Below are 19,974 nucleotides of genomic sequence, written 5' to 3'. Positions count from 1 at the left end.
CATTTGCATACTGGAGCCGACATTCAAGTAAAAAAATGACAAAAAATCTTTGAACATTAAAGGCTTACCTGTTATGATTTACATTTACATCGTGTTTTTGAAATGAAAATCTAAAGTAGCTGTTCAAGGTGTAAAAAAATCAATGTGCCTATTGTAGTAAATTATGATTTCTGTCTATGTTCAGGCTGTCAGAGGACTCCTTGATAATCCAAATGAGCCTGTCAGTGAACTCTCCTACTTTGACTGCATCGAGAGCGTCATGGAGAATTCAAAGGTATAGACTTTCCAAAAAAATATTAGCTTGAACGTTTTCACCAGCAGGCAACTGAAGAACTCATTTTTTTTCTTCTGTAGGTCCTGGGAGAGTCTATGGCGGGCATTTCTCAACACTGTAAGACTGGAGATGTGTTAGCCTTCGGGGAGAGTGTGGGTGTAGCGTCCAAAGCTCTGTGTGGACTGACGGAGGCTGGAGGACAGGTGAGATCACAGCATGGCACTAAATCATTCTGAGACAGCATGTGCCATGCCCTCACATTAGCCATGCACTCAATCTCTCTGTTTTCTTTTTGTTTAAAATAAAAAAAATCATATCATTACGAGAAACCTCTAAACATGAATTCTAATACATTTTTGATACGTTTTGCATTTATAAATTACATTGAGAAGTTAGAGGGACTCTTGGTGTTGATAGCTAGGATGACAGTGATGCAGGATGAGTCAGGTTTCAGAGACCCTAAAGCTGAAAAATGATATCCACACCTCCATGAAACATTTAGTGTCTTTGTCTGTGAAAGGGCACAACCTGACCGATCTATGCTTCCCTCTCCTTTACTACCGTCTATAATTTAACATTTGTTTGCATCTTGTCATGCTGCCATTTGTTTGTTTCAGAGAAGAGACTGCTTGCGGGGGATGCTAGCTTGTCTGAAGAGCAAGTGGTCATCTTGAGTAACAGAGAAACCAGCCCAATGGGGAGCTGATACGTTAATATTACTCTGCTTTTTCTCTCCCGTCCTGCAGGCTTCTTATCTTGTAGGTGTCTCTGATCCTAACAGTCAGTCTGGCCATGAGGGGCTGGTGGATCCCATCCAGTTTGCAAGGGCTCATCAGGCCATACAGATGGCCTGTCAGAACCTGGTGGACCCAGCCAGTAGTCCCTCACAGGTAAGAAAAGTCCACGCATGGCTTGAAATCATTCCAGGACCATTCCCTGCCATATGGGGAGTGTGCCATTAGCTGGCTCATTAGGTTTGAAAACTTTAATTTAACAAGAGTGTACTCAATAGTTTAGTCCGACTACCTACCCAGAATGCTTCACGTTATACAACTCTGCTTCCGTTTTTTTTGTGTCCTCTCGTCAGGTCTTGTCTGCAGCAACAATTGTAGCCAAGCACACCTCAGCTCTCTGCAACGCCTGCCGCCTGGCCTCCTCTAAGACCGCCAACCCCGTGGCGAGGAGACAGTTTGTCCAGTCAGCCAAAGAGGTGGCCAACACCACGGCCAACCTTGTCAAAACCATCAAGGTCAACTCCCCAACCGATCAAAACGTTGAGTGTAAATTTGTTCTAGCATTTTTTTTTTTTTTTTATCCCCGTCTCGCGAGAAGCTGAGTATATCTTTTTATGATTCATCCCCTTACAGCAGTATAGCAGAAATGGGTTATTATTAACATGGTGCTGTTATGTGTCAGGCCTTAGATGGGGATTTTTCAGAAGACAACAGAAACAGGTGCCGTGTTGCTACGACACCTCTCCTCGAGGCTGTGGAAAACCTGTCAACCTTTGCCAACAACCCTGAGTTTGCCAGCATCCCAGCTCAGATCAGCAACGAGGTGTGCATCTTTTTTTCATGTTCATTTCGATGCTCTGTTTCGTTTTTTTCCCAGAGATCTTGATGATTTATCTAAATGAATATGTACAGCAATCTTTTCCTGCGCCTTTTGTACTGAGAAGCATCAGCGTAGGAATTATTTCCACTCATCCTGCAGAGGATCTTGAGGCTTCTCTGCAGACAGACTTAATGAATATGTTTGTGACATCTGCACTCAATTTCAGTTTTATATGAGCCGACACAAAAAAAGGTTTGTACAGCGAACATCATGGGAATAGGATTTAGGTCCAATTGATGTTTTGTTCTTTTTTCTTTTAATGTCATGAAAAGAATTGAGGGGGAAAGATGGATTTTTATTTTCAATCTGAGCGGAACAGTTCTCCCACAGTCCTCTAAAAGCTTTATGGCTGTAATCTTTCAGGGGGGCAGTGTTTAACTGCACTCTCGAAGGCACAGCTGCTCTAATCTCCGGCTTGTTAATCTAATTGTCGAGGGAGGCTTTGGCTTGGATCATAAAGACTGAAGGTGTTTCTTCCTGCATGTGTGTAAAGCTGCCTTTCTAATCTCATCCCTCCCTTTGATGCCACCTTTGATCTCGCCAAGGTAGTCAAGTAATATTAACAACTCTGTCGTACAAATTTGGCTTCCCCTGCCTCTGTTCGTGAGCCTGTTACCTGGGCTGTTGTTTCACCTGGGCTCACCTTTTTTTTTTTTTATTTCACACAGGGCTCAGCAGCGCAGGAGCCCATTGTGCGTTCAGCGCGCTCCATGCTCGACAGCTCCACTTACCTTTTAGAAACGGCCCGGTCGCTGGTCCTCAACCCCAAAGATCCTCCCACATGGTCCATCCTAGCTGGCCACTCCAGAACTGTCTCTGACTCCATCAAGAGCCTCATCACCTCCATCAGGTCGGTATTATTTCCACCTGTGCCTCATCTGTCCCTGTAGGATTATACTGAATCATTGCCTATAATGGTTTGCTCACAACTGGAGGGGGGAGGGCGGGGCAAAATTGTTTCTGAAACCAGAGGGCTTATTCTTGCGATATCGGTTCAGCTGAGCAATAAATTGCTGCATTAGTTTATATCTGCCGAGATTCCCCGCTGCCTTGTAATAGATTAGTGAACATTATAGAGCAGAGATGAGATGATAAGCCGCGGTGAATCTGAAACACATTTCATCAAAGGCAGGGCCCCACCCTCTTCTGTCTTCATCATCGCCCTCCAATCACAGCGCGTGCTCTATTCTCCGAGCAGCCGAAAGCAGCCCAGAATAGACTTCATGCATTCGATTATAACTTGGCTCGCAGTAAACTTTAAAGGAACGGAGATTAATTGCAACCATCATGCCTGGATCAGGAGCCAATTCCTCAATTTTAGCAAAACCATCTCGTAAAAAAAACAAAAGTTTTCAATTCTTCACTCAGCGTTTTGAACCCGAAATAACAATGAGTGTTTCTACAATATTTATCAGTGAGCTTTTTCGAGTTGTTTGTAGGTGGACAGTTAACCTTTTAGATAGAGTAAGGCTATCTGTTACTTCCCCTGCTTTCCTACTTTATGCTTACCTAATAAGACTGGCTCTCGCTTCAGAGTACAGATATAAATATTGTGTCCAATTTCTCATCTTACTCTTTCCAGGAAAGTGGAAAATACTCTTAAAAATGTCGTACTTTACCTTTTAATGAACTGAATTACTAACTGAATTATTTATAATTATAAACATATGGTGTTTTAGCAATAATGTAGAGACGTCATGTAATGTGTTTTATCTTTTTGATGGTAGGGACAAGGCACCAGGACAGCGGGAGTGCGATTACTCCATTGATAACATCAATAAGTGCATCCGGGACATTGAGCAAGCGTCCCTCGCTGCAGTGGGACAGTCCTTGCCCTGCAGAGATGATATCTCCATGGAAGTGAGTGCATGTAACCCATCAGGTCTATCTTAGTCTGAGAGAAAGAAGTAAAAAAGGATCTGTTGTCTCTCTGTTGAGACTTATAGTACACTGCTCTGCTGCTGTAACTCACCAGGCGCTCCAGGATCAGCTCACATCCTCCGTACAGGAGATCGGGCACCTGATCGATCCTGTCTCCACGGCGGCCCGAGGTGAAGCTGCCCAACTAGGACATAAGGTGCTGGGTGTGACCATATATCCCTCTATCCCCTCTGGATTAAGAAAGTCTTTTTTTTTTCTCTATCTGGTAGCCCCAATCCATCCTGAGATAACTCTCTTTAACTCTTCCTCCCAGGTGACACAGCTCGCCAGTTACTTCGACCCGCTCATTGTGGCATCAGTGGGCCTGGCCTCTAAGCTGCACGACCACCAGCAGCAGATGACCATCCTGGATCAGACCAAGACCCTGTCTGAGTCCGCCCTACAGATGCTCTATGCTGCCAAGGAAGGCGGAGGAAACCCAAAGGTACTAATGACCTCTATTTCAAGGTGCTGGCATATTAAATTAAGTTGTCTGATATTGTCTCATTAAGTGTCCTGTCTAACCCTCCCTACATTCCATCTGGTCACTTAATACACTTGTTTAACATGTTTTTTTAATTTATTTTAAAAAGAAAAAGCGTAACAGCATGAATCCAGTCTGACGAAGACCCCCATTGATAGACATTGAGGACTTACAAGCAGTAGGGACCCTCTGGAGATGGTGTCGTGCTGATTAATTGACCTCAGGCTAAACCAAAACAGTGTCACAGAGGTGTTAATCAGCTGACTGTGTCCCCAGGCGTCCCACACCCACGATGCCATCTCGGAGGCGGCCCAGCTGATGAAGGAGGCCGTGGACGACATCATGGTGACTTTGAACGAGGCCGCCAGTGAAGTGGGTATGGTCGGGGGAATGGTGGAGTCCATCGCTGAGGCCATGGGCAGGGTGAGTAAGAGTGTGTTTGTGTTTGGATAGAGAACACATGTTGGTGTGATGCCATCTCATGAGATGTCTGCTCAGGTGTTTTTAATGGGTTTTAGGCTGACACTTATTCCCTGTATTATTTGTCTTAAGGCAAAATGAGCTTTTCCTCCTAAGACTAATTCCTCAGTGGGTGTGCACGGAGTGTGTCCTTGTCAGTGTCTCTCATTAGACAAGTTTTAAATCACAGCTCACTGACGATGTTAGCTGTCACTCATTCTGCCCGGGGACATGTCACCGTGCTGACAGCGCGGTTAATAATTGCTGATGATCTGTGTACTCTGAGCTCAAATCTCAACCCTCAATTATTTCTTCCTGCTTGTGTCTTTTGCATTTTTTTCCCCTCAATTTAAACACTTCCAAGTTACATAGATTAAAACTCCATTAGCCTGTTTAAAGAGGAGGTTCTTTAGAGAAATGCATGCATAAACCAGGTTTATTATTCTTGCTAATGGTTTTCTAATTGTTATTAAATTATATAGCAATTAACAAGTTGTACTATTAAAAATGCTTTCCGTAACCAAATGATGTGCATCCAATGTCGGGATTGCCCGCAAAGCTCCATTTATCTTTGCAGGGGTCTGTTAAATTAATCACCCTACGTTTGGACTTTTTTCAACCCATGGAATAAAGCACCTGCTTAGGAAGGCGACGCGGTATCGGGGCAAGAGCTTTTTATTAGCAATTTTACACTCTTAAGCTGCTGACTCTACAGTTTATTATGATGTAAAAATCCACTTTAGCCACTTTATAGTTTTCCTAAATGGGCTTAATGTTGTTTTTAGTTTTTTAGTTGGTCTATTGCACTGTGTGACTGGTTGCAGGATCACTTTCTGCATTTGAGAGTTGAAGATGTGATGGGATGTATCAAGGTTTTACATGTACAACATTGTTAGCAGAAACATAATAATTGACATGGCTAACTTAAAATTGTTTTTTGGATCAAGACCAAGATCATCACTGAAAATTGTTTTTTTTATATCTGAGCATCAAGCTGACTCGAGCACACAAGTCAAATAATGGAGACGCTTTAACAAATCCCATCCTGGGTATTTCTGTATTACATTTAAATAATAAAATCTGGCTTTAGTTTGGTCTGTGGTTGTTTTCCAAATATTAAAGTGCTTAAAAAGTCTCTTAGACGAATACATGATGAACCCTTGCATGAAAAATACATTAGCAGGGTTAAGTTTCGATCTTTAGCGAGTTCCGTTTTTCTGAGGTCAAGTTGATGTCACAACCTACGATCAACAAAAAGTTTATTTTTCTTTCAAAATAAATGCATTGCTTTATCCAAACAGGAAGTAAAGTACCCTTTTGCTGAAGACAATACAAAATAAAAGCATAACCAAATGGAGATAACCAATACATGCAAAATATTGGAATTTTAAACATGCAATTAAAAATAAATTAATTGTGATCAGCTATTGAAATTCAGCAATTAAACGTGATTTAAAATGTTTCGTTTAACAGCCCTACAAACAAAACATTGTTTTGCTATGTTAACCCCTAAAATATATAAGTCTATGTAATGGATCTTTACAGGTGGATGAAGGGACACCTCCAGAACCTGAGGGCTCCTTTGTGGACTACCAGACCACCATGGTCAAATTCTCCAAGGCCATCGCTATCACAGCTCAGGAGATGGTGAGTTCAATAATGCACTAGAGTGTGTGCCTTACCATTTGTACTTCCATTACTTTTCCAATCTACATTGATATTATTTGTCAGTGGGGCTCCAGAAACATCAATCTGCCTCTACACATGATGTATGTTCTCTCTGCTACCAGATGACTAAATCTGTAACCTGCCCTGAAGAGCTCGGCGGCCTTGCCTCTCAGGTGACGGTGGACTATGGACAGCTTGCACACCAAGGACGTCTTGCTGCAGCCACTGCCGAACCAGAGGAGGTGAGAAGCTCTGCTCTCTGTCCCGTGGAGTATGTGTGGGGATCAAATACTCTTATAATAGATTTAACAAATTGTGATTGATATCTCTTTGCAGATTTGCCCCTGAAATGTCAGAATGAAATATAAGCTTCTGGTCTCTGTTTACGCCAAAATCACTTTCTGCTTTCACACTGATCAGAGCAGATGTTTGCTGTTCTTTGATATGACACCCAAACCAAGGGCTGCTGCAGACAGTATGAGATGAAAGCAGTAATTTACCCCTCCAGCATACATTACTCTAAAGGCCTACACAATCTTTCCTTCAAGATTACACAAGGCTGTGTTGTCCAGAGGACAGCAGTATGTGGAAACAATCCACTAATAAGCACATTGCTCTTAACAGTGTCTTGTATACAACAGGGCTCTTGAAACCCTGCTGGTTACCATAGCGACATTGTGCCTCTACAAACCTAAAAGCCTATAGTGATGCTCATAATGAAATACCACCCACCCGTGCATCTCAGTCTGGTAATTAATGAGGTAGTGTCAGCATTCCCTCTCTGAAGGGTGCATGAAATCATCTTTCATCCACCTGCTGGATGAGAGTTGTGCCAGTTTAGGGCATGACTGTAATTGTGTAGCACAATGGCACAAATGAGAAGATGGACGTGCTGTGAGCCGTTGCCTGGTTGTTGCTTTCAGGTTGGTTTTCAGATAAAGACCCGGGTGCAGGAGCTGGGCCACGGCTGTATCTACCTGGTCCAGAAGGCTGGAGCCCTGCAGCTCAGCCCCACTGACAGCTTCTCCAAACGGGAGCTCATCGAGTGTGCCCGTGCAGTCACAGAGAAGGTGAGCAACATGGACACAGACTGATACAGCGTCTTTCACTCCCCGCAGAAGGAAGCTCTGTACTTCGATTTTTTAGAGAAGTCTATTTTTGTTCTCATAAATTTACCACCTCTGCTGTCGGAAGTTGGGAAGCAGCTTCGGCTCGGCATTAGCATTTTTATGAAAATATATTACGCGCGTCAGTCAGTACAGTCGCTGCATATTACACGTGTATATACCTGCTTAAATAAAGTGATGCAGAACAGAAAAGTGTGTGCAACCGCAAGATTGAACACAAAGCAGTTCAGGTGTGAATAATTGCTGTGGCTGCCAGGAGTGTTTTGTATTGTAGCTATTTAGGTTGTAGCCTAATTGTTGTGCTACAAATCAATAAAGGTTTTAATGTATTTTATGTCAGATTGGAATAACTGGTGCCTTACTGCATTAGTGTAGCAGTCATTCAGGACATGCTCCTCTGACCACCCTCACACTTTGCAGTTAATAACTAAAGTAATGTCTGCCTGCTGTGACACTGGCAGCAGCTCACACATTAAAATGTCTCCCCTCTCCCAGGCTATGATTTGATTCAGGACTTATATTAAACTTGAATAACTTGCGGTCTCGTGCTTACTCATATCCACCATCCATTTGTCTATGACGGACAGAGTGAGCCATCTGCATGGTTCATGTAAAAGCTAAGGTTCTTCCAACATCCTGTAAAAAAAAAAGGGAAACCCTGCTGTTTAAATCATCCAACATGTGGAATGTGTACAGAATCCGGGGGATATATTTTCAGCTCTGAACGCAGCACGTTTGAAGCATCTCACTGCATATGTAATGCTATGCTTCACATGTTCCAGGTGTCCTTGGTACTATCAGCGCTACAGGCAGGGAACAAAGGCACCCAGGCCTGTATCACGGCAGCCAGCGCTGTTTCTGGCATCATTGCCGACCTGGACACCACCATCATGTTCGCCTCGGCTGGAACACTGGACCCTGAGAATGATGAGTCTTTTGCGGACCACAGGTGCTGTAACCGTCACCTAAACGAAACAAACAGACATTGTATTATGTGAAAAGGAACTTTGATGACGTTAAAAATGGAAATTAGATCAAAAAAGTCAGATTTCAGTTGCTAAGATTTTACATTTAAACACCAGAGCTCCTTTTTTCTTTGATGAGTCACTCGGAGTAAATGCAGTTTACCAGTGAAAAAACATATTCAGATGCTTTAAACATAATATATGTTGCAGGAAATGTGTTGTACTAGACAAACTGTTAGAAAAACAAACAGCTTCCTCTTCGATTGCTGGTACTTGAGTGGGACTGCGGAGCAGATTGTGACACAATGTGTCTCGTCCCTCAGGGAGAGCATCTTGAAGACAGCCAAAGCACTGGTGGAGGACACCAAGCTGCTGGTTGCTGGAGCTGCATCCAGCCAGGAGAAGCTCGCCCAGGCTGCTCAGTCCTCAGCCAAGACCATCACCCAGCTCACGGAGGTGGTCAAACTGGGAGCGACCAGCATGGGCTCTGAGGACCCTGAGACACAGGTGATGAAAACGTTGAATACATTAACAGATGAAATATGCGCCTATTGATCCGGTAGATGTTGCACGTTAGCACCAGTCTCTCAAATCAAAACAAAAAAACTGTTGTCACAGTTGTATTAATTTTATTTCACCTTCTTTTTAATTCTATTTTCATTAAATGGGTTTCCTGTTTTTCCACTGATGCATTCAATATTCACTTGTATGTTTTTACTATTATAAAAAACGTTTTAAGTCAGCTACAAACACCTTTAACCGTCCATTTAAACCCATCATCGTTCGTTTTGTAGCATTACTTATCTTCAGTGGTGGTCTTCTATCGTTTTATCCAAACAGAGTTCGATTCCTTTTGTAATTATTGTTTCATCTGATACACACAGCGTCTCCTCTCTCCCCTGTGTGTGTGCCTCTATCTCAGCCCTCCGCTGAGTCTGTGCTTTCCCGACGAGGTGGGAGTGATAAGGCCCTGCACTGTTAAATCCTCTCCCCAGGGTGCTGCTGATAAACCTACACTCATAACCATTGTGCCATACTGATACCAGCATCTATCTCCTCAGGTCGTTCTGATAAACGCAGTGAGGGATGTGGCCAAGGCTCTGGCCGAACTCATCGGAGCCACCAAATGTGCTGCGGGGAAGACGGCTGACGACCCGTCCATGTATCAGCTGAAGGGCGCCGCCAAGGTAAAGGAGCAGACCGCTCAATAAATGTCATATGTTTAAAGCGTGTATCAGCGCCAGAGTATCTGATTTATAATGGAGTTATGTTCCTGTGTGAGGGGACAGTGCATGTAGATGCTCCCTTTGTATCAGTGCTATGTTTAGTCTGACGTCTTGTAAGCTTCTTCAAAAGAATGATATGACAGCTCTTATCAGTGTTTGAGAGGTATTCTCTCTTTCTGCCTGTCATATCTGATGTATGTGGGACTAGACCCATCACTCTGATGTGATATATTGTGAGCATTCAATTGCGTGTGTGTGTGTGAGTGAAGTTTGGTTTTCTTTACTGAGAACTATTTTTAACCACAGGACTTTTTGTATTGTGACCGTTGAGGCACAACAGCAGTGCAGGTTTTTTTTTTTTTTTTTTTTTTCTTTTTTTTTACTGATCAGAGTGAAGTTTCAAGTAACGCTCGGTTTAACAATTCTTTTTATCATGTCAAGTCAGTTTTATTTATACAGCTGAAAAACACCTTAACACGGCATGCACAAGAAACCCTTCTCTATCCACAGATATAACTTTAAAGGTGAAAAACATGGGCGGAAGAAAAAAGCAACACAGGAGGGAGTATCTTTGAGAGCATTCAGTCATGCAGAAGCAGCGTTCTATGTATGTAAAGACAGAAATAGCAACAGCTAGAAAAAAAGTTGATAAACATAAAATGATGCAGCTGCAGCCAGGGTTTTTAAGAATCTGACCTTTACACACACAAGAAAAAAATGATTTGTCATTTGACTCTTTATTGTTACAAAAGCTGTCACATCTGCAACTGCTGAACAGCAGACACTCGGGATCTGACCTTCTGCATCTATCCTGGGAGCAGCTGTGGTCGCTGCAATAGAGGAACCAAGTTGAATTTCAGTGACAGAGAGCCTTATGTTTGTCTTCTGCAAACATTGGTACATTTTTTTTTTGCCTTCTGTCATCCCAAACTCATATCGGCACTCTTAAAAAACCCTTTTCACACTTTGATGCACGGGGGTATCTTGTGTTGTCTCATCTAAATGGAATTAGGCCCACCCATGGACCTGGTTATGTTGACAGATTGTCTCTGTTCCTCCGACATATGGTGACCTCCAAAACGGGACCCTCTCAAACTCCTGCCGATCATGTTGCTCAAATTCCTAACCTAATAATGAACACTTCGCTGAACGTGGCACAGACTGAAGGGAACAGAATGTGTCATCGTGAATAAAACTTAAAATGTTTTCTTTCCATCCCCTGTGCAAGTAATTCACTGTATTACAAGAATTAAATCACCCTTAGTTTGAAATACATCCCTCAGTCTTTCTTTCTTCAGCAGATAATGTCGACCATTTTCTTTCGATAAGCACATTTGACACATAAAATTAGTGAAGGAGGAAGTAGAAATCATTCTATACTAATTTTTTTTTTTTTTTGCTGAGGAGGAAGAGCTCCACCTCCTGGTTTAGATGTGAGCCTCATTATTCTCCCTTTATCTGACAGGTCATGGTGACCAACGTGACATCTCTACTAAAAACAGTGAAGGCAGTGGAGGATGAAGCAACTCGTGGGACCAGGGCGCTGGAGGCGACCATTGAGTGCATCAAGCAGGAGCTGACAGTAAGGCCACATCTCTTCTTTATGGTCTTTTGGGAGTCAGATGATGAGACACAGTCTCTTTGCAAAAGTGGCTCCTAGAGGGTCAGCAATATTTCTATTTCTCTGAGCAAAAACCTAGAAAGCTCCTTTCCTTCTCCTTCCCTCTCTCGGCCCCTACAGGTTCACACAGCTCTTATTAGAATCTGAGTTACAGGAACAGCTAGACTAAACACAATTTTTCAGACCCTTTCATTTTTTAAATTTTCTGTTAATCCTTATTGGAAGATCTCAAGCCTCTGTATTTTACTTCTCGTTTACATCTTTATAATGATATCTGAGACCTTGTCGTACCTGTATCCAACTGCCTGTGTCTGTGGGACCTGATCCTGTCAGGTGTTCCAGTCAAAGGACGTCCCGGACAAGTCCACCACACCTGAGGAGTTCATCCGCATGACAAAGGGCATCACCGCAGCAACGGCCAAAGCAGTGGCCGCTGGCAACTCCGCTCAGCAGGAGGACGTGATCGCCACTGCCAACCTGAGCCGCAAAGCCATCACTGATATGCTGACTACCTGCAAGGTGCTAATCCACATCACCCTGTCAGAGCAGGCCTCACACAGACATCACAGGCTGCCAGGGAACATGTGAGGCCAGCACCGCTGAGAGCAGAGAGGACATTAGAGTCTAGTCTACTTTATGGCTGCTCCCGCTGGCTGGTAGTGACTCAGTCACTTTTCAAAGTCGTGCAGTCGAGCATCAGTCAGGATGTCCTTCAGTGACTCTAGAGCACTTTGTAACAAGACAGAAACAGAAGGAGCGCGGAGATCAGCAAGCTTAAGGCATAACAAACGGATGAATAAGAGGAAATTCAAGTTTTAATTAGTTATGAATTAATTAGCCCATGTTCATTTACATACACATAAAATGATAAAAGTCTACTCCTGAAATTGCCGGTTTATCTTCTTTTTAAACGTAATTTCTACATTTTTTCTCTCCCCTATCAGCAAGCAGCTCATCACTCAGAGGTGAGCAACGAACAGAGGAGTAAGGCCCTGCAGTACGGCATCGAGTGCACCACCGGATACATCAACCTTCTGGAGCAAGTGCTGCAGGTAAGAATGTGACAGATGTATATATGTCAGTGTGTGTGCACTTTGATTTTAGCAATGTAATGAATATTTTCAGCTGAATATGAATCTTTCCGGAATATGAAGAAGTAATTGCATATGTACCATGTCTTCTCCATCTCTTACTTTACATGTGTTTCTTCTTGCCGTGGTGGGTGCACATGTGAAAATCTCCATGTGTTGGGCTCTCTTGTGTTTTCAGGTGCTGCAGAAGCCCGTCCCCGAGCAGAAGCAGCAGCTGGCCGCGCACTCCAAGCACGTGGCGGCGTGCGTGACGGAGCTGGTCCAGACAGCCGAGGCTATGAAAGGTGAGGCCCGCACACATGTTGCTGATACACACTGTCACACACTCTTGCACAATGCATGCAGCTGGACAACCTGAAGTTTTCAGATGCCCCCCCCCCACACACACACACACACCTGTATAACTATCTGGATTTATATGGACCGTTTTACACACATGGAAGCTGTGTATATCTAGTATTTCAAGCATTCATGGCACCTCATTTAACAGTATACTTAGAAATGAACTTTACAGAGGCTTGTATCCTGCCCAGCAGTTGTTGGCAGCAGATTATATTTTTAGAATAACAGCAGAGAGTGAGACACATTAAAGCCACTGCAGGGTAAAACTGGGTAAGCTGAATTTTTACAGAATTGGTTTAAAAAAAGGGATTCCCATCGGGAGCCTACTCAATTTTATAAAACATAAAAAATGACAGGATTGTAGAGATAGCAGAGATTAGTCAAAGGAGTCTTAATCCTCTCGAATGAATAATATTATGATGCCATTGAGTCAAGCTACCAAACCTGTCTGCGTCAGTAATAAAGATGGGTCAGGAAAATCACTTTGGAATATTGAAACTCTACTACAGAGTGATTGCTCTGCGAATGTTTCCAAACGAAGCGTCGCAGGATAGTTATGACACAATCACACCAGACTGTGCTCCTCCAGAAGAAGCACTGCTGCATCTGACGGGAGTAATAGATTGTGTTTGGGTGAGAATTAGATTCCAGTGTATAGCCCGAGACCCAGTGGGGTTATCCACTTCACCTCTCTAATGTCCCATGTGCTCTCTCTCTCTCTCTTTCCTTGCTGCCTCAGATGGAGGTAAGTGGGATGTGGTGTGTGTGTTCCCTCGGATCACCTTTCATAAGAGTCAGAGGTGGGGGTAGAGGAGTGGACGGCGTGGGGGGTTGGGGGCACAGAACAGATTTCCCCAGAGCTCAACATAATCTATGAAAACATCGTTCCATCTGCTTTACCAAGCTGTTCCCAAACAGCTCCGTTTTATAGGGCACTTAAAAACCTATAAAAAGACAATGATCCATCGAATGTGCATTTCTTCAAACTTTGACTGTATCTTATTTAACTTTGAGGCATTACAGTCATTCTGCAAACAGTTCTTTTGAGATTTTGCGTCTCAGTTTTGTCCTGATTGTCTTTGAAAAGTGCATGAAAATGTTGTTGTGTGTGTGTGTGTGTTGGTATTAGGATAGTGTGCAGGGAAATCATGCAATAACCGAAATCTGTGTTCGTGGTGTTCACTTTCAGGATCAGAGTATGTGGACCCCGAGGACCCCACTGTCATCGCTGAGACCGAGCTCCTCGGAGCAGCAGCATCCATTGAAGCTGCAGCCAAGAAACTAGAGCAGCTGAAACCCAGAGCCAAACCTAAGGTACAAGTGCCCCTCTCAGCCCTTTCCACCCACACAAACCTACGCACAGCAGGGTTTTTTTTTTTTTTTGTTGTTGTTGCCATTAATCAGCAGGGAGACCATGTGGGCCAGAGGTAGGAAAAGGTGACACTGACTTTGAAGTGGTGTCATCTTTTTTTTTTTCGGTGACTGAGCAGCTATCACAATATCATTAAAGCAGCAAAAAAAAAAAAAGAAATTCTGTGTTACACATACCATGTTGACTCAGACATCTGGTCCAGTGAGTCTACATATGATGCTCTGGAAAACTTTCTTCAAAGCCACTTTCGAACATTATTTTGAGTCGTGTTGCCTGGAGACACAATTACACCGCTGGGTCCTCAAGCTTATGTTGGAACCAGTTCAAATGAGCGATGAACTTTTGTGACCCTCTCGGGAAGACAGCCCCTCTCCATTATTGAACTTATATCCTTTGTTTTATTGCAGCGTTCCTCATTGCTAAACTAAACTGAGGGGGAGGCTTTTTTTTTTTTTCTCTGCTTGTTAGTCATCCCCCCCCCCCCTACGCTGCACTGTTGCCTCAAAAAACAAAACAACTTGACCACATCATGTGCAGAGAAAATAGGCGAAGATGGGAGATGGCAGCGACGGTGCTTTTGCAAAAGAGAAAATTAGATTCATGTCGTTCTGTGTGCAATGCAGGGTTATATTCGTGGTGTAATACTGCATGATTTGTGTTGTGTGTTTCTGTTGTCTCTGGAGACTGGATAGTTGGATCCTGGTGCTGTTCCCTCTGTGCCTGTAGTGCTTCCCTTCTTTTCTGTCCCTTTTCCTCTGCACAAGGTCTGACTGTCCGTCAAACCCTCTGCCTGTGTGAAATGAAGAAAAGCACGTTTTAAGTTTTAATAAAAAAAACAATATCCGTCTCGTACTTTAATTCAGCAACTACAACCTGCATTTATGAGTTCCCTCATGGTTTTTCAGAGGGGATTAGTGAGTGTAAGACTCCTATTTTAGAGATCAGTGTCTCCCTCTAGTGGTCGTACAGGAAGCAAGCCAATTTAATCTTTTACCCTCTTTAAGGATACATTTTATTTTGCACCACGCCTCACTATTCCTTATAGAAGAAACTAAATATTTGTCCATCCATAATCTTTCTTCTAAAGAACTCTGTAGGTACAAATAAAGTCCAAAAACATAAAAGCATTAAGGCAAAAACTATCAGCCAAAAAAGTAGTCTAAAAAAATATATTTTTCTAAGTTGATAACAGAAAGAGCTCAGACCCCTAAAGCCACCTGTAGTGTGTAAACGAGCCCTTCAGATTCAAACAGTCATTCGGGTTGAATGTATTTGTCTGAAACAGGTTGGATGGTCCCGTCTTCCTCCTCGTTTCTCCCTCTCCTCTCTGCTCCTTGGTCCCTCCCACCCTTTACGGAAAGGGGGGGTCTCTCCGGCTCCCAGCATGCTTCCTTGCCCTCCCTCCCTTCTTCTCTGAGCCGTTGTAGACCTGGAAGCCTTCTCTGCAGGGCTCTGTCTGATATGTTTGATATATTAGGTTGTTATTCAGTCCAACTATATATCAAACATATTCCTACAGTGTCCCGCCCTGTCTCCAGCCACGTGTGCCTTATGTTGTTTATGGACCCGCTGGGGTCAATGGGCAGAGACGGCCCCATTTGTAAACTGTCAGTGTGAGTGTTGTTACGGATTTTAATTTAGGTTTGGGAGTTAAGACATCTTAGGTAGCTACCACTCTGCTGAGGGGAATAGTCATTCTTTAATGTGATAATTGAAAGTCACGTTTAAATGCTATAGCTAATGCTTTAGAAAGTAGCTACTCAGACAATAAGTATTTTCTAGACTGCTTCAATACTTTTTTTTATCCTCTCTGTATGTCGATTTCACTTTTTTATTGCAGAAATTTTAGTAATAAGTTCTAATAGATTTTTTTGTTTTACTTTCAGCAGGCAGACGAGACTCTGGATTTTGAGGAGCAGATCTTAGAAGCAGCGAAATCCATAGCTGCAGCGACTAGCGCTCTTGTTAAATCTGCATCAGCAGCTCAGAGAGAACTGGTGGCCCAAGGCAAGGTCAGTCGATACACCTACACAGACACTCAGCTAAAATATTATCCATTACTACTCCATGAAAAACAACAAATAAATGATGTTTCTTATCCAACGTCTACCTCAGGTGGGATCCAATCTAGCCAATGCAGTGGATGATGGCCAGTGGTCCCAGGGTCTCATATCTGCTGTAAGTTGCTTCTAAACACTTTTATTATTCAACAAAATGTACAATTTAACCAAAAAGCACTTCTAAAATATTACTCGCTGTAGGCTCGTATGGTAGCAGCAGCAACGAGTAGCCTGTGTGAGGCGGCCAACGCCTCGGTGCAGGGCCACGCCAGCGAGGAGAAGCTCATCTGTTCAGCCAAACAGGTCGCTGCCTCCACAGCTCAGCTGCTGGTGGCCTGCAAGGTGAAGGCCGACCAGGACTCTGAAGCCATGAGGAGACTACAGGTGACATTAAAAACCCATTTTACTGTTTATTTATTTATTAGGAATGCTTGCCATGAATGATTTGTGTTGCTTACCTTTTATATATCATCTGTTTAAAGGCTGCCGGAAACGCAGTGAAGCGCGCTTCGGACAACCTGGTGAAGGCGGCTCAGAAAGCGGCGTTTGACAAGACTGAAGATGACAGCGTGGTGGTGAAGACCAAGTTTGTTGGAGGAATAGCTCAGGTGAGATAAAGTCCTTGAAGATGTTGATTTGAGAACTGGAAAAAAAAAATCCATCCTATTGTGTGGTTTGCCCTTTTCACTGCGTGTTTGCACCTCTCGTGGATATGCCAGAACGCCACAGCTCTTTTATCTGACGCGATGACGAGCTGCTGTGGATAAACAGCCCATCAGCTCCATTTCAACGCCGTGGAGCAGTCTATCCAGACTCCCACAGATGCATAACTTCATATCTCATGAAGACTTCAAAACTCGCCTCTTTTTATCTTTGCAAAGATTTGAATTAAAGAGCAAGGGTTCCTATTTCCGGAGGTGGAGGATAACGCTTTGTTTAATTAAACAAACCATAAGCCATACTTTTTTTCACTGTAGGATTCTTTCTCAGTATTCTTCTCCACTTTCTGTGCTCAAGATTTACAGTGTGCTCTGAGAGTGTCTGTGCTGCTATATCTTCTTTATATCGAGCTATCCGCAGGGATTAGGATGAGTGGAAGGCACATTTTCTGTCAGCTGTTCCCTCTGTCCTCAGATCATCGCGGCTCAGGAGGAGATGCTGAGGAAGGAGCGAGAGCTGGAGGAAGCGCGTAAGAAACTGGCTCAGATCCGTCAGCAGCAGTACAAGTTCCTGCCCAGCGAGCTGAGGGAGGACGAGGGCTGATCGGCTGGGCTGGCGGGGATGTGCTGCCGAGCCGACGAGACCCTCTTGGTGTGTGGAGACGTTGCCGATGTACGATTGGCTGCTTTCCTCTCATATAACCGAAGAATATACGGCACTTGAAACAGGCCTGTTTGGTGAGAAAAACAAGTGCCTGTGCTCTGTAGTGTACGTGTGTGTGTGTGTGTATGTGTGTGTGTGACGTGTGTGTGTGTATTAGTCAGTGAGTGGCTTTGACTGTCGGAAGTTAAACAATGAGAAAGGTTGAGGATAAAGCTGTATGATAAACGTATCTTTACTTTGTGAGTGTTTCTGCATCATGAGCAATTTTGACTGTTACAATCATGAATCAAAGATGTTGAAAATGCAGAAACTCCTCGATTATTACTGAATGTTTTATAAGTGTTGAAGGTTTAGGGGCAATTAGAAACAAAACTGATGATGCATCTGCAAGAGCAAACAAAGGGTCCATAGCTTGTACTCTTTACGAAACAACCTCAAAGGGTTAATAACAAGGTCAGAGTGCTTCACTTCGCCACTGGCTTGCATGCACCATAATGTCTATACATATCAATGATGCTACTAACCAATAGAGTAGTGTAGAGTGGAAAGGCACTTGTATTTTACTAATAAAATGTGAACTCGTGGTTTGCTGCAGATCCCTCTGGTTAACCTTGTTTTTTGATCCACCTGATGCCAAACAATGAGTAGCTCTGTTTGGACTAAATGTCCAAATATCAAATTAAAGACCACTAGCCAATACTAGCTTGAAAGATATTTATTCTTGACTGATTTTTTTTTTTTTTTTTTTTTTTTGAGAAGCGAGTTGTTCTCAAAGAGCAGACAGTTGTAATCTGTCAAAGAATCTGGATTACCCTACATGTGACCAAATACGTCATGCTGCTTGTACATTTTGTCACTTCCCCTCTGTACACAGAGCTGTGTAAGGACTCTACGTTTACATACTGTGTCATGTTTGTTATCTCTTGTCCTCTTCTGTGTTTTGATTTCTCTCCTATTAACACTGGCCAGATTTAGTTTAGGTACCCGCACTGCACCGTACACACAGTCACACAGCCACACACACAAAGATACAGTTATTCTCCACCACACACTGCCCCATCACGGTAAAGGCATTTTTACTTTAGACTGACCGTCTATAGAAATACATGACACTCATTATTCCTAAAGGGTAATAATGACACTCTTAGCTGTTGTAAGATGCGATGTGTGAATAGTATTTGGGCTCTTAATGAAATGAGCATATGTAATGCACTGAAGTCCAGCACTAAAGAAGGCAATATGAAGCTTCCAGTATATTTAATGTTTTCTCCTGTAAACTCGAAGGAAAAATGAATAGAGGAAACTAATTCAAGGATTTTGTTTGTTCATTTAGTATATTAGTGTGTAATATATATATATCGGACATGTTACGCAGATCATCTCCTCAGTGTGTCCATGCCGGTGTCTGGACTGCATCCTTTAATAGTGCCTTACTCGAGTCTGCCCTGCAAGCAGCTGGAGATCAGGCCGGGTGGGAGCCTGAGCCTTGTCCTCTATGGATCAGAACATTATGCCAGTCTTATCCCCACTGGGGTCTTAATAAACTGTCATCTAGTCCTTTGCCATACAATACAATGCCTTGGCTGGTGGCCTACTTGCCTACAATGTTATAATGCTGATATGAAAAGGGCATGTGTGGACACCTTTAGGATTTAAAGACCATATTGGAAGACGAACACTAGACTGCATTCCATGAGCATGTGGCAATTTGTGCGTGAAGTTAAGAAGTCGTTGAAACAATATGCCAAGTCCCTCTTAAAAGCCGGACTGAAAACTTCCTTGTTTCATTGTCTAACCACTATATTAAGTTTGTATCATTAAATGTAAGAATTACTCTGAAATATATTGTCTAACTGAGTTGTGCGAGTACTAACGGAAATAGAAAAAAAAAGTTACTAGCTCTGTTCTGAATAGGTATTGTGCTTTCTTTGACAGACTGCGTCAGTTTTATGATTTTAATGCTGTATGTATTATATTTATCTGGTCACAAAAGTATTTTTTGTATTCACCAAAAAATAAAAGAGTTTCAAACAACCAGCCCCCCTTTTAAGATTTTTTTGTTTTTTCTTCACTTTTTTCATTTGCAGTGCTTGTTGTCTAAAGGGATGTGCGGAGTAGAAGGAGTGTGTGCATTCTTGCCAGCAGATGTCAGTGTTGCCCTTCATAGTTCAGTCTGAGGGGGTCAGAGGATGTTTGGAGAAAATGTTCTAGTCTAGTGGAAGGATTGGCAAAGGTGGACGGGCCAAATATGGACATACTGGATGTGCTTTTTTTTTCTTTTTCTTTTTTCTTCTTTCTGCTGGTTCACAGACCAGACCTCGAAGTATGCAGAGATTCCCATTTAGATGTGCTGGTTCACATGAACAGTTCCACAGCTCAAAACCTGAGAAGAAGTAGCCTCATGTTGACATTTTGTTGCTCTGCTACT

At 43.0% G+C, this 19,974-nt stretch overlaps 1 protein-coding gene across 2 annotated transcripts in view; it reads left to right on the top strand.

Moving 5' to 3' along the window:
* Positions 1 to 19,580, top strand: part of tln2b (talin 2b) — a 76,128-nt gene extending 56,548 nt beyond the window's left edge. Inside the window, exons 32-57 of one of the 2 annotated variants that reach the window (XM_061035379.1) lie at positions 185 to 274; positions 355 to 477; positions 1,021 to 1,164; positions 1,362 to 1,547; positions 1,691 to 1,831; positions 2,557 to 2,738; positions 3,616 to 3,748; positions 3,864 to 3,965; positions 4,083 to 4,253; positions 4,569 to 4,715; positions 6,297 to 6,398; positions 6,542 to 6,661; positions 7,343 to 7,489; positions 8,329 to 8,495; positions 8,835 to 9,018; positions 9,573 to 9,698; positions 11,203 to 11,319; positions 11,692 to 11,877; positions 12,303 to 12,410; positions 12,628 to 12,733; positions 13,981 to 14,105; positions 16,050 to 16,175; positions 16,279 to 16,341; positions 16,425 to 16,607; positions 16,706 to 16,831; positions 17,358 to 19,580. In XM_061035379.1, coding sequence (XP_060891362.1) covers positions 185 to 274; positions 355 to 477; positions 1,021 to 1,164; positions 1,362 to 1,547; positions 1,691 to 1,831; positions 2,557 to 2,738; positions 3,616 to 3,748; positions 3,864 to 3,965; positions 4,083 to 4,253; positions 4,569 to 4,715; positions 6,297 to 6,398; positions 6,542 to 6,661; positions 7,343 to 7,489; positions 8,329 to 8,495; positions 8,835 to 9,018; positions 9,573 to 9,698; positions 11,203 to 11,319; positions 11,692 to 11,877; positions 12,303 to 12,410; positions 12,628 to 12,733; positions 13,981 to 14,105; positions 16,050 to 16,175; positions 16,279 to 16,341; positions 16,425 to 16,607; positions 16,706 to 16,831; positions 17,358 to 17,486 — 3,534 coding nt within the window. In that variant the 3' untranslated portion in view covers positions 17,487 to 19,580. The remainder of the gene's footprint in view (positions 1 to 184; positions 275 to 354; positions 478 to 1,020; positions 1,165 to 1,361; positions 1,548 to 1,690; positions 1,832 to 2,556; positions 2,739 to 3,615; positions 3,749 to 3,863; positions 3,966 to 4,082; positions 4,254 to 4,568; positions 4,716 to 6,296; positions 6,399 to 6,541; positions 6,662 to 7,342; positions 7,490 to 8,328; positions 8,496 to 8,834; positions 9,019 to 9,572; positions 9,699 to 11,202; positions 11,320 to 11,691; positions 11,878 to 12,302; positions 12,411 to 12,627; positions 12,734 to 13,980; positions 14,106 to 16,049; positions 16,176 to 16,278; positions 16,342 to 16,424; positions 16,608 to 16,705; positions 16,832 to 17,357) is intronic. The other variant, XM_061035378.1, reaches the window with a different exon arrangement.
* The last annotated feature ends 394 nt before the right edge of the window (positions 19,581 to 19,974 follow it).

Source organism: Labrus mixtus, chromosome 4, assembly GCF_963584025.1.
Source record: "Labrus mixtus chromosome 4, fLabMix1.1, whole genome shotgun sequence".
NCBI classification, from domain to species: domain Eukaryota; kingdom Metazoa; phylum Chordata; class Actinopteri; order Labriformes; family Labridae; genus Labrus; species Labrus mixtus.
The sequence above is the reverse complement of the archived record's forward strand: the minus strand, read 5'-3'. Positions and strand labels throughout refer to the sequence as shown.